At 40.2% G+C, this 14,702-nt stretch overlaps 1 protein-coding gene across 1 annotated transcript in view; it reads left to right on the forward strand.

The window, feature by feature from the left end:
• Positions 1-2,089: 2,089 nt before the first annotated feature.
• snx7 (sorting nexin 7) overlaps positions 2,090-14,702 on the forward strand; it is a 28,451-nt gene continuing 15,838 nt past the window's right edge. The window contains exons 1-7 of the mRNA XM_026362687.1: positions 2,090-2,271; positions 8,163-8,351; positions 8,515-8,625; positions 9,359-9,517; positions 9,821-10,019; positions 10,219-10,418; positions 12,089-12,175. Of these exons, the coding sequence (XP_026218472.1) occupies positions 2,188-2,271; positions 8,163-8,351; positions 8,515-8,625; positions 9,359-9,517; positions 9,821-10,019; positions 10,219-10,418; positions 12,089-12,175 (1,029 nt within the window). The 5' untranslated portion in view covers positions 2,090-2,187. The remainder of the gene's footprint in view (positions 2,272-8,162; positions 8,352-8,514; positions 8,626-9,358; positions 9,518-9,820; positions 10,020-10,218; positions 10,419-12,088; positions 12,176-14,702) is intronic.

A 14,702-nucleotide genomic window follows, 5' to 3' on the forward strand; every position in this document is an offset into this window, starting at 1 on the left:
AGTCATGCTGCACTTGCTGCACAACCTGATGTGTTCATTGGCTTTTGTTCACAGGTTCACAAAGAAGTGACTGATTATGATCATTTTTAGGATCTTGTCTCGCATTTTTTCCGATACCGCTTTTTAACCATGTCCTGCTAACACACACAACATACCTGTGTTTTAACTCACATTATGATGTACAAAGAAAGCTCCCGTGCTCTTATACCAATGCACGTTACCATGGCTACCATGGTTACCAAATGATCTTGCATAAATATAAATTATATACAGTCCAGTACTTTTCATTCAGATCACTTCCCAAGGAAACCAATGGATTTAATAATGGTTAATCTTTTAAATTGCTGCTATCATCACACATCTATCTATCATATAGTATCATACACACAACATTAAGACCACGTGTTTTTTATAATGTGTTGGACAGGGATTTGTGTAGGAACTATTTTATCCAAAGATGTTTCTGAATACAGCTCTACAGTCCTGCACTATACCAACTAAGCTATCAAATAAAATCTGTACTTACTATGTATAAGTGCCGTCATAATAATGCAGTACTGCCAAAAAAAAAGGCCTATAGCCTTGTGTTTGACTGTCCATGTAGCTCATTAAATTTAAACATATTAGCTGTAATAAAGTTAAAAAAAGAAATGAGCATGCTCCAAAATGTACTTAATCAAGCAGATTAATGACCTTCTCTGATTGGTTAGAAGGGTGAGCCTCATCTCTGCTATTTATTAAAAGCTACATAGTGTATCTGAGTATCTTATATTTAAACTCTCTTGCTTCTGTTTGAACAGCAGTTTGATGCATCTATGCTTGATCGATGTCAGTGCTCACATGAGCGAGCAGCCACGTTTTAAAAGAGGTGCTGTGGTGTGCAGTCCTGCAGATCCAGCCCCGGTTCCACCTCAGTCACTCGGGGACTCGTCCCTGCGCTCATCCTTCCGCATTTGCGCGCTCCAGATGTGTCAAGAGCAACAACGTCAGCAGCACTTCCGGAGCAGGTGGAGTATTCGGCAAAATAAAAGCCCCCAGTATTAAGGCTACTGTAACGGCTTACTTCCAACCACATGTGAGTAATTTAAAAAAATAGTAGATTTATAGTTAGTAGAATTATTTCTGTGCCATGCCAAACATCTGGTCTGTGCCATTTCAAGACATCTTTGTTTTACAACGCATACATCTTCTGGTAATACTATAATTTCCCAAGCATTAGTTAACAGAAGGCATTCAGATATAATGGACTCATTTTCTATACCACTCAGATTACACATTGAACACATCTGTTTCTACATCGAGTGGCAAAATAGGAGTTGTGAGGATAGGAGTTTGCGCCATTGCACCTTATAACGCTGATGTGATGTGCACAGTCCACATTTAACACTAGTCCACTAAACTAGTGCACACGCCCTGCACATGACATATAACAGATGCTTTAAAAAGCATTTTATCAAGTAGTGCATCACATACTACAGAATAATCCCTAAACGGCATGTTTACATACCAATCATGTCTGTGTTTGCCTCCATATACACTTTTTTTTTTTTTGTAAACCTGGTTTATGATCTAGAAGATACGGAGACAAAGCCCTACGTGACTCAGACAAGCTATTGTTTTAGTCAAAAGTCTCATTTTATCAAATTCAAATTGGAAAATGTACATAATGTTGTCTTTGTTGTTCTTCCGCTAAAAAAAATCAGCTATACTGCATATTTGCATGGGGGGGGGAACCTGGAAATTCAAAACTAATCCTGAAAAAAATAACAATTTATTACAAGTAACCTGGAAAATAACATGTTGTCCTGGTAAAGCTTCTCTTTTCATATACTAAAATTATGTTGATGGCGTCTGGCCCATTTTAAATTAGTAGGTCATTCACTTATTAATTATTTAATCAATAATGGCCACTCTTTTAAATTAAATGTTAAACTTTATTCTAAACAAATAGAGATCATTTAAAACACTAAAAAGAGAAGCTGTTGAAACATCCAGTCAAGCCTTGTTTCTGGGAATTCCCTCATCACATCCAGTGGCTGCTGATGGGTGACTCTTATTTTGAAATCCCTTTCAGGAAGCGTCCTCGGCTCTGCGTTGCGTTGTGCTGCTCTGAAGTTGCGCTGGAAGTTTTACCTTGACTCATGTCTGTCTCATGAACTCAGCCCATTTAGAAAGTTTGCGAGTGAGATGAGCGGACAGACGGTCCCTGCGGACTTCTCAGGACACATGTTGGACCTAGACGAGGACGAAGACCTGGAGGTTTTCAGCAAGGTAAAGAAAACCTCCCCGAAAACAAACAAGTGGAAACTCGTCGAGCGGCGCCGCTGGCTGTGTGCTACGTGGATTGGACCGTGCTCGGTGTAACTCGAGCACGTAGAAGTGACAGACGATTATTTTGTCCTTTTCCTCTGGTCTGTGACAATATAACGTTAAGTTAGTGACGGTCCGTGGCACACACCGCGACCACGGACCGTCACGGACAGAGGGAAGGAAGCCACAGTGTCCTGAGTCAGCTGATACGCTGACCTTAGCACCCGACTCCGCTGCCCTCACGGAGCGCTACCGCCAGACTCCGTTCAGCTTTTGAGTAATGTGATGTTTATTGTTTACTATCAAATTAGATATAAAGACATTTAGAGATTAAAGTCATCCATAGGCTCACCTTTTGTATACGGCTTCACAACAGCAGGTATATAGTCGCCTGTTAACTCCTATCCTCGGTTCTTTACAAGCAGAGAGCTACAATTGAACATGAATGAGTCATGTTAAGATGAATTGTTGGCTATTGCTGGTCTGTGTCGATGCCAAATTATGATATTACAGCCACTGATTTCATAACATTTCAGAGTAATGGTCTATGGGTCAAGTTTCGTCCACATAGTCAAGGCCACCTTATATTTAGTCATTTCTGAATGCAATTTGGTGCGACGTTTCTCAGCCTACAAGGAAGCTCCATGGATTAGGGCTAATCATCCACATACACTGTAATAAATACTTTTTATTACAGCTGTGTTACGACTATATGTACTGTTACTGTTCGACAGTACGAAATTTGTATTTTCTGTGCTGTGAGTTGAAAAAACAAGCCAAACAAAACATCACTTAATATTATCGTATGATCCACGTTCTTTAGTCCATCATTTGTCTTTGGACAGTACCTAAAACGAAGATCAGGTTTTAGAACCAACTCTCAAACCACTGAGGAAACGTCTGATATCAAATTCTTATTTGTTGTATTATTTTGCTTCCACTCTGGGACCTGTGAGCTGGTCCTACAAGGTGTGGAGGAGGAGTATAAGCAGCTTTAACCAAGTCAAGCTGGATTCCATGTGGTTCTCTTTCACTTCACTCCATTCATGGAGTCACTTCCAGGCACAGGTGCTCTTTCCTCAGACTGATCCATACATTTGCTGGTAGAATTAAAAGGGTTCAGGCGCCACAGGGTTACGTTGATGATAAGGTATTTGAACTGGTCAGTGCATAGGTGCTTCATGTCTGTTCACTGTTAGTGTTGTGAAACATTTGGCCAATGGCTCCATATTTATTTTTGTTTACTTGGAAGGACAGAGAATTAAAGTTCTGCGAGATGATTCAAAACTGAATAATAGAAGCTCAGATACTGATGGTGGTGATGAAGACCTACTTGTTGCCTATTCTGGCTTTAAGCTGATCACAACGGACTAAAACCTGTTTATGAGGTCTACAGTTACAGGAAGTACGAGTGAGATCAGTGAGAAAAACATGTATTTGTCTCTAACTTATGTATTAGTTATAATATTTTTACTGTATTATTACTTTCTTACTGCAGCTTTGTGTGACATGTATTAGTCTATTTAGCTAGGTGCATGCTGTGCAAACCCCCACGTTTTCCCTCCATGAATACATAGCCACAGACGGTGCGCGGACTTGTCTTGTACTGTACTTGAAATGTGTTCTTGTTGTTTATCATTGTTTCATTGTTGTGAAAGAACTCTGACCCAGCCACTTCCTGTTCTGCCTCCTTAAAGTGCACACTCTTGCTGACCAGTTTATATTAGCTATCAAAGAATTGACCTTAATACCTAAGAATGGATTTGGGTAATGAGCTCCCTATTTGATGGAGTTCAGAACCCCAGGTCACTATATAATTAGTTTTCATGTGACAGATTTTGACACATTAGGCAGCTAATGTTATGTTTTTGTTACTTTTGGAAAGAAGATAACTTTTTTGTATTATAATAAATTGAAGGCCGCAATTGTGACATTTTCCACATGTGGTCTGTAACTCGACTATCTGAGTTCAAACACTTTTACTCGTGCTGATCTGAAGCTAGAAGAACAAGAAGCCACACACACACAACTTTTTCACTAGGCTTCATCTCACCACACATTGCTGCTTCTGCCTTTTCTGATGGTACTAACATAACAACCATTTCATCACAAAGACATGCTAGGTCCAATTTGTGTCTACTTTTAATTTGGTCTTAATAAACCTGTGTTGTTTTTGGCCAAAGTCAAACAGACCATAAATTGCTCCGTTTCTAATAACACACTGACAAGTGACAGCTCCCCGCTGCATGTACTTTATGGTCTGATGATGGCTGTAGCTAGGAGAGAAAAGTCATGGCATGTTTGTTGTCATTGTGTTGTGTCGTGGAGCGGCACCAGAGGGTGGGGCCTCGGGCCCTCTGCTGACCATAGCAGCTTCTCAGCTGTTGTTACTAGAAACATGCTGCATGCTGTTATACAGTTTGCATAACCTGGCTTATTTGAATTGAACAAGTCCACTGTGAAAAAGGCCTTTGAAACACACAGGTGTTTGGATATTGCGTACATATATTTTATTATCACAAGGCAACTTGTAATGTTTCTATGGCAAGCTCACGGTGTTTGGAGTTTCTGAAACTCTTTGTGACGCAAATGGCCAACTTAGAGTGGGCATGCAACAGAGTTGTGCATCTCATCATACATAGTTCTCAGCTGCGTTTAGACTTACATTGGCCCTGCAATCTTTTTTCTTCATTTAAATTAACCCTGGCCTGCAAACACATCTGAGTTGCCACACTCCAAAAGCACCTTGTCAGATTAAAGTGAAAACATATTGGATGTGAGCTTTCTTTGGTTTGAAACAAGCAAGCTGATTTGTACTTTAACAGTTAGTAAAAGAGCCAGACTTATTTTAACAATCTAAACTTTTGAAACAAGATCAAATTAGTAATAATAATAATTTCTCATCATAAATTGCAGATTTATGGTCCCAAGATATTGTCTCTGAAATACATACCACCCTATAACTGACTTTGTGATTTTAAGGAGCATGACAGGTTGCCATCATGTTGACATTATCATCATCAGGTCTACTAGCATGGCTGTAGACTGTTTAGTCTTGATCATTAACTATGGGCATTGTGAAATCACTTTTGATGATGAAATTGCTGATCATATAATGATGTGCAACTGTGGCTTCATCAGGGCTAGCTGTTAGAAATGCTGAACAATCTGCCTCTGTAGTCTTGTACCCTATGGATGGAAACCATCTGAAGGACTTTTGTTATCACTCAAGTATTTATATTAAGTCCCAGGATAAACTTGAGACTGTGTCATCACGCACACTACAGCGCTCAAACTTACAGCTTTTGCTTTTCCTTGCGACGTGTAGGTTTCTGATGGCAGAACAGTTCATCTGGCAGGACGCGGTGCTGGGCATTCTACTAAATGTGAAAGCTACAATTCAGCTTGTCATGTCACAGTTGGTGTAGTTAAACAAACCAATTGCTGTGATAACAGAGCTGTAAAATCATGTGCCATAGCATTATATGTCTCTTTGCAGTGGTTTTGTATTAGACAAACCTTCACATTCATTGATTTGAGTCCTGCAGACTGCACTGATTACAACAAGCCCCTATCACTATGGCCCCTGTGCTGTTTCAGTGAAAAGCTGTTTCAATTCTTAGACACAAATCAACCACTTTCATGGGCAATGGTGATGTTATTATTCATTTATGCTGTAGAGTGCGTGGCCTTATCTTTGAAATGAAAGCTGATCTTTGACCTCATTACCGTTGGTTAGTTGGAATGCTTATAATCTGTGAATCTAAGCTAATTCTCCCGCTGATCTCACTGCTGAATGCTGCTCTGGATTCGCAGTTGAACAACAACAGTTTCACGCTTTGTTTCTGAATGCCGGTACAGTCTATGTGTGAGAGAGGAGATGGACCAAGTGGGGATTAATCCAGATCCAGTCTCTATCTTTTTTATTTTTTATTTTTTTTTGACAGAGCATATTTAGCTTCATGAAGTACATACCCCACACACCATCTGGATAGGTTTGCAAAGCGAAAATGCGCCCACAGGCCCCAGATGGCTTTCAGCATTAGTAGTCATAGATAAACTGGGTGTATCACTGTTGATAAGTCTAACTTCTCAAAGTCAGAGCAGTCACAGTCGTCTATAATAATAATCATATGCTCCTTAAAGTATAAAAGTTGTCCAATTCTGTACTTCCATACAATGAAGAAAACTTTTGGATGTAATTAATCTCAATTAAGGCCTCTACGCAATATCATTTTTACATAAGTGTGATTATGCAGTATTTACATCAGAGCTATTTAGTAGAAAAAAAAGGTGTATTAAACCACAAGACCAAAAGAGGTGGGCAGAGTAGTGATGCAAATTACTGAGATGTGGGATAGATGGAAGAGTAACATGATTTGAAACCTAGAAACCTTTACAAAACAAGAAATTGTAGGAGACAACATATCTGTCCTGATGAAAATGCTGTACTATGACTGGTTTGCAGTCTGCTGTATGGAGTCGGATTCAAAAACAGTGATGCTTGTCAAAGGCACGTGTGTTATTCTGCAAACTAAAGTAAACCAAAGATTAGTTCAACTGCATGAAATGTCACAAGTCCAGGAAAGCCTAAGCACACTATTTACACTCCTGGACCAGTGGCCAATCAGGGAAGACTCAAGGAATTGATTACCTTCTCCTATACTGATTAAGAATGATAAATAATGTTAGTTAAAATCAGTGAGAGAAGTGTAGGTAGGTGGATTTTCTTACTGCATTTGTGTTGTACATTTTGTTTGGTGATCAAACCAAGGTTATTGGCTTTCAGACTAATAACTCTCATGTTGAAATGTCTGTTTTAATAAGACAGCTGAACTGCTTGGTGGGTATAATGAAGAAAGGGGATTTTTTTTAAAGAGAATGTGAGCTGAATCTGTGTACTCTTCGTTGCCTTTCAGATAAATGTGATTCAGTTTATGTCCAGAGGCTATTTTCCATATGCTGGAACATAGACTTGCTTTTTTTGGCAACTTGTTGGACTGAAATACGAACTCAAAGACTGAAGTAGAAGAGGTCGATCTGCATGTAATTTACTGTAGATATATTTTAACAGAAATACAGTGACACTGCAGGATATCTAATAGAGCTTCTGTGAAGGCTTGTGGTCATAACAGATGAGGTGAAGTCCATTTGCAGTTGTCAAAGGGCTCCAGAAATATGCATTTATTATTTAGATCCCTAACCTGCTGTACCTTAAGACTACAGTAGCATGCTGTACTTAAAAGTTGTTTTTACTTCCTACCCTCAGCTTATGTAGTTAAAAGACTCGATCCAGATCCAGTGCCATGGCCTGCACATTTCTATTTATCTGGTCCTCTCTAACGGCTTAACAGCTAACTGACTGACAACCAGCTGACTCAGTATCAGGCTACAAAGCCTGGTGAGCCAGGGTTTTTTGGGGTTACATTATGCTATACGAAATTTGGGATAATGGGGCTTGCACCCCAAATAGTATCTCCTTAATAAGCATAGATTGGCTTAGAGAGATTCTTTGTTATTCCCAGAAGGAAAATTCGGGGGTTGCAGTAGCCATTGCACAGAGAAACATACATACACACACAGAGAAGATAATAGGAATGACACAAGAGAAATACACATCCAGCAGAACTAGACAGAAAACACATTGCACCTTAAGTTGCACACAGTTAAATTTTTAGAACAAAAACAGGTAACTATTAAGCATTCTGTGCAGTAGTGTGTTGAGATGATCACCTGCAGTACCAAGGAAGAATGTAGAAATACATCCCTGATGTAGCACGCACATGAAAAGTAACAGGTCACATTTAACAAATCAGCTGTGGACTAACAGTGGCATCATCTCATCTCTGCAGAACATATCCCTCACAGATGGAAACCCTGAACCCAACTCTCCTAGCTCCATGGTCAATCAGTACAGACTAGAGGAGGATGATGAGCAACAGCACGATGCCAACGCCAAAGACATCTTCATCACTGTCGACAACCCAGAGAGCCATGTCACTGCCATTGAGACCTTCATCATGTACAGAGTCATAACCAAGGTGATGCATAAATATCTGGATGTAGAAATCAACCAGAGGTTTTCACATTACACCTGATGACATGAGTCTTGCAGGCCAGCTGTGAGGCTTGACAGGTAGGCAGTGATCGGGCAGTGGCCTTAATAATGTAATAATCACCCTTTGGTTTGGAACTGATCTGCAGACCACGCGGAGTGAGTTCGACTCCTGTGAGTATGAGGTACGCCGGCGCTACCAGGACTTCCTGTGGCTCCGAAGCAGGCTGGAAGAAAATCACCCAACTCTCATCATCCATGTATGTATATATCAGCACAACACAATATCTGCTTCACACATCTGTGAGCTGCTGCCACTAGGACCACTAGGAACATAGCAGAGTTTTAGATGTGTCAGCTTATTTACCGCAAGTCACAGATACATAACACTGTTGCCAGCCATTTTCCAAAGTTCTCAGTGGACGTTTCGATTATTATGTTTTATTTTACCATCTGGGATTCCATTTTCATACAGCATGGAAATTAACTTGGTCCAAAAGTCTGAGACCACATGGAAAATATGTTATTTCTCATGTAAAGCTGGAAATAATCATTAAAGTTTGGAGTATATGGAGACACAAGTTCTGACATGTAAGAAGAAGAAGACTACATAAGCTGCTGCTGTATTGCTAGTTCATTTTTATAAAAGGGCACATTTTGGGTGGTTTTATTCTTTCAATTGAAGCATGTTTTAAGATGACACTCACAATATCTGATCTATTTCTGTCAAGCTTCCAGCACTTACTAAGTAGCATGTGGCATGTGTCACATGCACAACTACGGTGTCTAGTGAAAGACAACGCGGTCTGTTCTCAAGGCTGAATAGAAGGAATCAAAACATTAAGTAAACAGGAAGAGGAAAAGGCTGCCACATTTTTACTAAATGCTCAGTGCCACCTCATCCACTTTTTACTTCCCTGTGCAGGAAAGCAAACTGTATGCTCATGATACAGACGATGTCTGACTCACTACCATGTTTGGGTCTTTCCTCAGCCGCTGCCCGAGAAGTTTGTGATGAAAGGCATGATGGATCGATTCAACAACGATTTCATCGAGAACAGAAGGAAAGCTCTGCACCGCTTCCTCAACAAGATCTCTGAGCATCCCATCCTGTCCTACAGCGAGCACTTCAAAGTCTTCCTAACTGCACAGGTCTCTCATACATACACTCACACAAACATACAAATTACATAGAAATGACCATATATCAGGGATCCTTAGGGATCAAGAAGTAGATTTTTTAGAAAATGCCAGTGTGGGAGTACGCAGTACCTCTACTACAGAGTTATACATACTCTGCAGTGTACAGTCTCTTCCAAAGGTACTGGAATGGCGAGGCCAGTTTATTTATGTTTTAATTCATCAAATGTCGAAAATGTAGCTTTTATTTGCACCTCTCTGTGTTCAGCGTTGGTACACAGTTTAATTAAATGTCTGTGATTTGGAATCCTGCAGGAGCTGGCGCCTCACAGGAAACAAGGTGCAGGCTTTCTGAGCAGAATGGGGGAGACGATGAGGGCAGTGGCCAACTCCGTACGAGGCCTAAGAAGCCGACCGGAGGAATTCACTCTCGTGCAGGAGTACGTGGAGGACTTCAGCAGCAAAATCAGCTGTGTGGACAAAGTCACTCAGAGGATCATTAAAGAAGATAGAGGTACTGCTGCACTTCACATTTCACACAATTATGAAGCGCTGCATAAAAAAAACATTTTGTTTAGCACATTGTTTATTCGTATCCCACTATTCTTCTCTGCTACATTACATGCTACTAGCATAACACCAACCCATCTCCAACCAACATGGTGGTGATCTTGGTGCAGGATTGAGTTCAAATGCACCCCCTGTGTTTCTAGAGTATCTGGACGAGCTGAAGCAGTACGGTCCAACCTACACCCAGTGGGCGGGGTTAGAGGAGGAACTGGCAGACCCGCTGAAGGCTGTGGCCAGCTGCGTGGATCAGTGTAGTAAGGAATCAGAAGAGCAGATCAACCATCTGTCTGAGGTCCTGGTCCCCACCCTGCATGAGTATGTCCTCTGTGCTGAGACACTGAAGGTGAGCCCTTTAAGATATCTAGATTTATACATATATTGTAAGCAGGTATGTGAGTACATGCATATGGGCACCTGGGCAGTGGGACTGTGAGTGAAAGTCTCATTTCAGTTGTGTTTCACATAGTTTTCCTCTATGCTTCCACTACTTTCACACTTTACTGGATGCAATGTACACGGTTATTCAGAGTGAATAAAAAATGAACTCGCACCTGTTGTCAGCATATTAAAACAGTGCAGTGCTTAACTATGATCTAAAAACTATGGACTGATAAGCCAAGATCAGCAGAGTAATAAATGAAAATCCACTAAGCCAAACTGTTAAGCCAACATGATTTGATGCCCCGACAAGTTGCTTGTCCAAACACAAATACGGATCACTATGGGGACATTTGATTGACAGATGATTCACTTTATGTGAAGGTCAAATAAAGATTTGCAGAACACAAAACAGGCACTTGGCATGAAACCACTTGAGGGAAAATCATAGCTTTTGATTTTGGTTTAGTTCCCTTTTTTAATTGTGCTCAGTGGTCCATGACTACAAAAATAAGCTGAAATTGAGCCATTAGTGGCCATTAGTTTACTCTGGAAGAAATTACAGTGTTACCCTCACACATTTGGAGACTCAAAATTACATCTGTACTACATTAAACAGCACAAATGAATTGGTGGTGAAAATGAAGGGCATCAAAAGTCACAAGGTTGCTAACTTTATATCAGTCAACATGATCAAGACTTAAGGCAGAATCTGTGTTCTGCATGTAACTGAACAAATGCAGGTTTCGTACTGAGATGTTTATTAAGTCTTGCTATTATATGGGTACAATAGATGCACATGTCCACTAGGCCTAGTGTTGTGTTTACTGAAGTCTTTGTAATTCTAGTCAAAGTGTAAACAAATCACTACAATCAGGACATATTTAAGCTGCTCGACTCGTAAGAATGGAGATCAGAAGAAAGAATAGAGCCAAAGTGAAACCCTATTAAAAATCCCATTGAGATTTCTAACATTTCTAACTGAAGTCCAGTCCTGGTATGTAACCTTTTCAACAGTATGCTGTGTGAATTGCTAAGTGTGTTAAAGTAAGTATGGTACAATGTCTCATGAGCCTGCATGCAACCGCAAGCTAAACATCACAGATTGACTGAAGTTTCAAATTTAAGGTGTTTCCGAATGCAAAATATAGCAAATTACTTAGTGCTCTTCCTGGGATGAGGGACGATGATCACCGACTGGCTGACCATCTCTGGAGTCAGGCTGGGATTAAACAGTGGAAACTGGTAAGGCTGTCTGCAGACAGTTTTTGTTAACTGGCCGCTGGAGTGCAGACATCGGCTAATGCTGATTAACTAGAAATGTCAAAGATCTTCGGGATTAATTGGCAGACTGATCAAACGGTCAACCAATACTTCCATGTTGAAGTTTACACATGTTGTCAGGGACGCATCGTTCTGGCACTTTATTTAAATCATGTTTAAATCAATTCCTCTTCAAAGACATCATCAGAGAGATATTAGGATGCTGTGTAAAAGTTAACAACATCCTTACACTCACACTCACCAAGATCAATTGTGCTAGTAAACAATCCCCTTGATGGTGATTTCAAGAAAAAGCAACTGTGTCTTTGACCAAGTTTTTATTAAAAGAAACTTTTCACTTGTCTGTCGTAGGCTGTGCTGAAACGTAGAGACAACATCCAGACTGAGTTTGAAGCCAAGAACGAGGCCCTGGCATCCAGAAAAGTTGACCAAGAAGCAGTAAGTACATTTTATACATCCCACACACACTGACAGAAAATCAGACACGCATGCTCCCTTTCTCCCTCCGTGTATGTGTGTCCTCCAGTCCAATCCTCCCAGAGATTAGGTGTAATAAAGTGAAGCATGAAGTTGGGCCTCTCTCACTGGGCCACCCTCAGCTTATATTGGGGAGGAAAAATGGCTTCCTAGGAGGATTATCTAAATATCCCTGCTTGTTGACTGCAAGTCAGTCTTCAGCTCAGTGGGAATAAGAGCTGTCAATATTATTTCACACTGAAAGCCCAGCAGCTAATCGCGAAGTAATGAAAATTCCTGTATCATTTTTAGACACCGACTCGCTTCAAAATGTCAGGAGACAAAGAATGACGACGTGAAATTAGGCAAGCAAAGGACAGAGCTATTTTTTAACACTTTACTAGAGGTGTTAGCATCTGTGTGCATGTTGTGTTGTGTGTGCGTGCGCGTGTGCATGTGTGTTTATGTAGACTTGCAGGTGTGTGTCCTAGCTGATATCAAAATCCATCTGCAAGATTTTAATTAAGAAGTAGGACTGAGATATTCCCCCACAGACTTGTATTCCTACTTTAATTAGCTGTGCGTGTGCGTGCGTGTGTGTGCGTGTGTGTGTGTGTGTGTGTGTGTGTGTGTGTGTGTGTGTGTGTGTGTGTGTGTGTGTGTGTGTGTGTGTGTGTGTGTGTGTGTGTGAGTGAGTGTGTGACTGCCTTTAATTCAGTCTTCCAGCTTCATATCAGTCTGCTCCTGCCTTTAACAGATCTGCACTAATGAGAGGGGGAAAAAATCAAATGGATGCCTTTGTTACCGTTTCCAGCGGGGCTCTTTGTCAAAGTAACGATGTGGCCACATGCTGCGCTGAATGAGAGCCCAGGAAACACATGTTATTTCATTCAGCTTTTATTTGAAAGACCTGCCTTTGAGTTATTAATTTAGTGGCTATGTGGGGGGAAAATGGTGAAATGTAAGAAGTTGTCATTCGCAGAATTAGGGAGGCCAACAGTGTTACTGGATAGAAGTAATATAAGGTACAAGTGAATAAAAAGGCTTTTAATTTCTTTCTACCTTGTAGTGCTAGTCTTAACCTGGCATGTCATGTTCCTGTTACTGTATTTAGTACGCTGGGCTTATATTTAGTATGTTAGTAATACTATACATCTTTGAGTTTTCACATTTTCCATCGTGTTCAATGGGGAGCTCTCCCTTCAGCTCCATTCAACTAAATTACACGTAGTTCATTAAACTCAAATTGTTACATCAAATTGCTGCTTTTGTTTTGTTTTTTGTTTTTTGTTTTTGACACAGGTGTCTTTGTTCTTTCCTCTCCCAGCAGCAACTGTTTTATTTTTGGCTGTGACCATGTGTAGGTAAACAGCAGAAATGCTGCAATCCAGTTACAAATAATGCAACAGGAATGTGCCCGTGCATGAATGCGATTGGTCAACATAGCAGATGTGTGATGTCACACTGCATTGGAGAAAAACCTGAAGATCAGCAGAGGTTTATTCAGATCTGGTTGCTCATATGTAATTGATTTAGCGTTTAAGACAACGTTCCCGTTTCTGTTTTAATATTTTCTTTTTATTGTGATGTTTATTTTCCATACAATCGATGATACAGTGTCAGTGTTATTGTCAGTAACAGGGCTTGACATTAACTTTTAAATGTAAATGTAAAACCATCAGGACATTGTTCATTTAACCACGATTAGATTTCAGCCTTGCAAATTAGAAATCGTGTTCTGTTGAACTTCCTTCCTTCCTACCTTCGTGTGTCTGAAAAAGATTTATCATTTAGTCCTTTTCCACCTTTTGCACAGGTTTATTTTAGATTCACAATTTGACGCCCATAAAGATTTGTGCTGTAAAGCCATTGTTGGTACAAAGGTAAACAACATTTTTAACGCCATTATTCTTGTTTTTTTTTTTTCCTCTTTCTAGGAATAAAGCTCATGCGTTTCCTGACTTAACAGCTGAGTAGAGTTGTGTTTCTACATATGGTTCAAAAAGCCATCTTGGCTGAAGCAGTGCTGACAGTTAGAAACTGATCTGATTGGCCTGTTCAGTCATAACTGGAAAGCACATACCATGACTGAGCATCTGTAATCCAAAACATGACATCTTTTGTTTTGTTGCTTTTTCTCTCTGATCAGGAATAATGGCAAGAAAAGGTTTGAGCAGTCATTCAGAAATGTCACGTAGTTCAGAACTGCACTGACCTCCATGATGAGAATCTTTCTGAACTGAAAACAGCACAGAATAAAAACCCCTCCCTGCAAACATTAACTTGACCTGTGTTGGAAAGAAAATATCAAGCTTTTTATTATGAGTCACCTGTTCAAAAATCAGGTGAGTTTCAGTGACACCTCACAGCCAGGAGGTGGCAGTGCTGTTCTGATTTACAGAGCTCAGTTTGCTGTATTATAATGGTGCCGGGCAACTAGGTTCTTATGTTTTACTAATGCTGGTTGATGAATTCACCAGTTTTTCTCTTCTCCTTACTAAATAAAATC

This window comes from Anabas testudineus, chromosome 2 (genome assembly GCF_900324465.2).
Source record: "Anabas testudineus chromosome 2, fAnaTes1.2, whole genome shotgun sequence".
In the NCBI taxonomy this organism is placed as follows: Eukaryota; Metazoa; Chordata; class Actinopteri; order Anabantiformes; family Anabantidae; genus Anabas; species Anabas testudineus.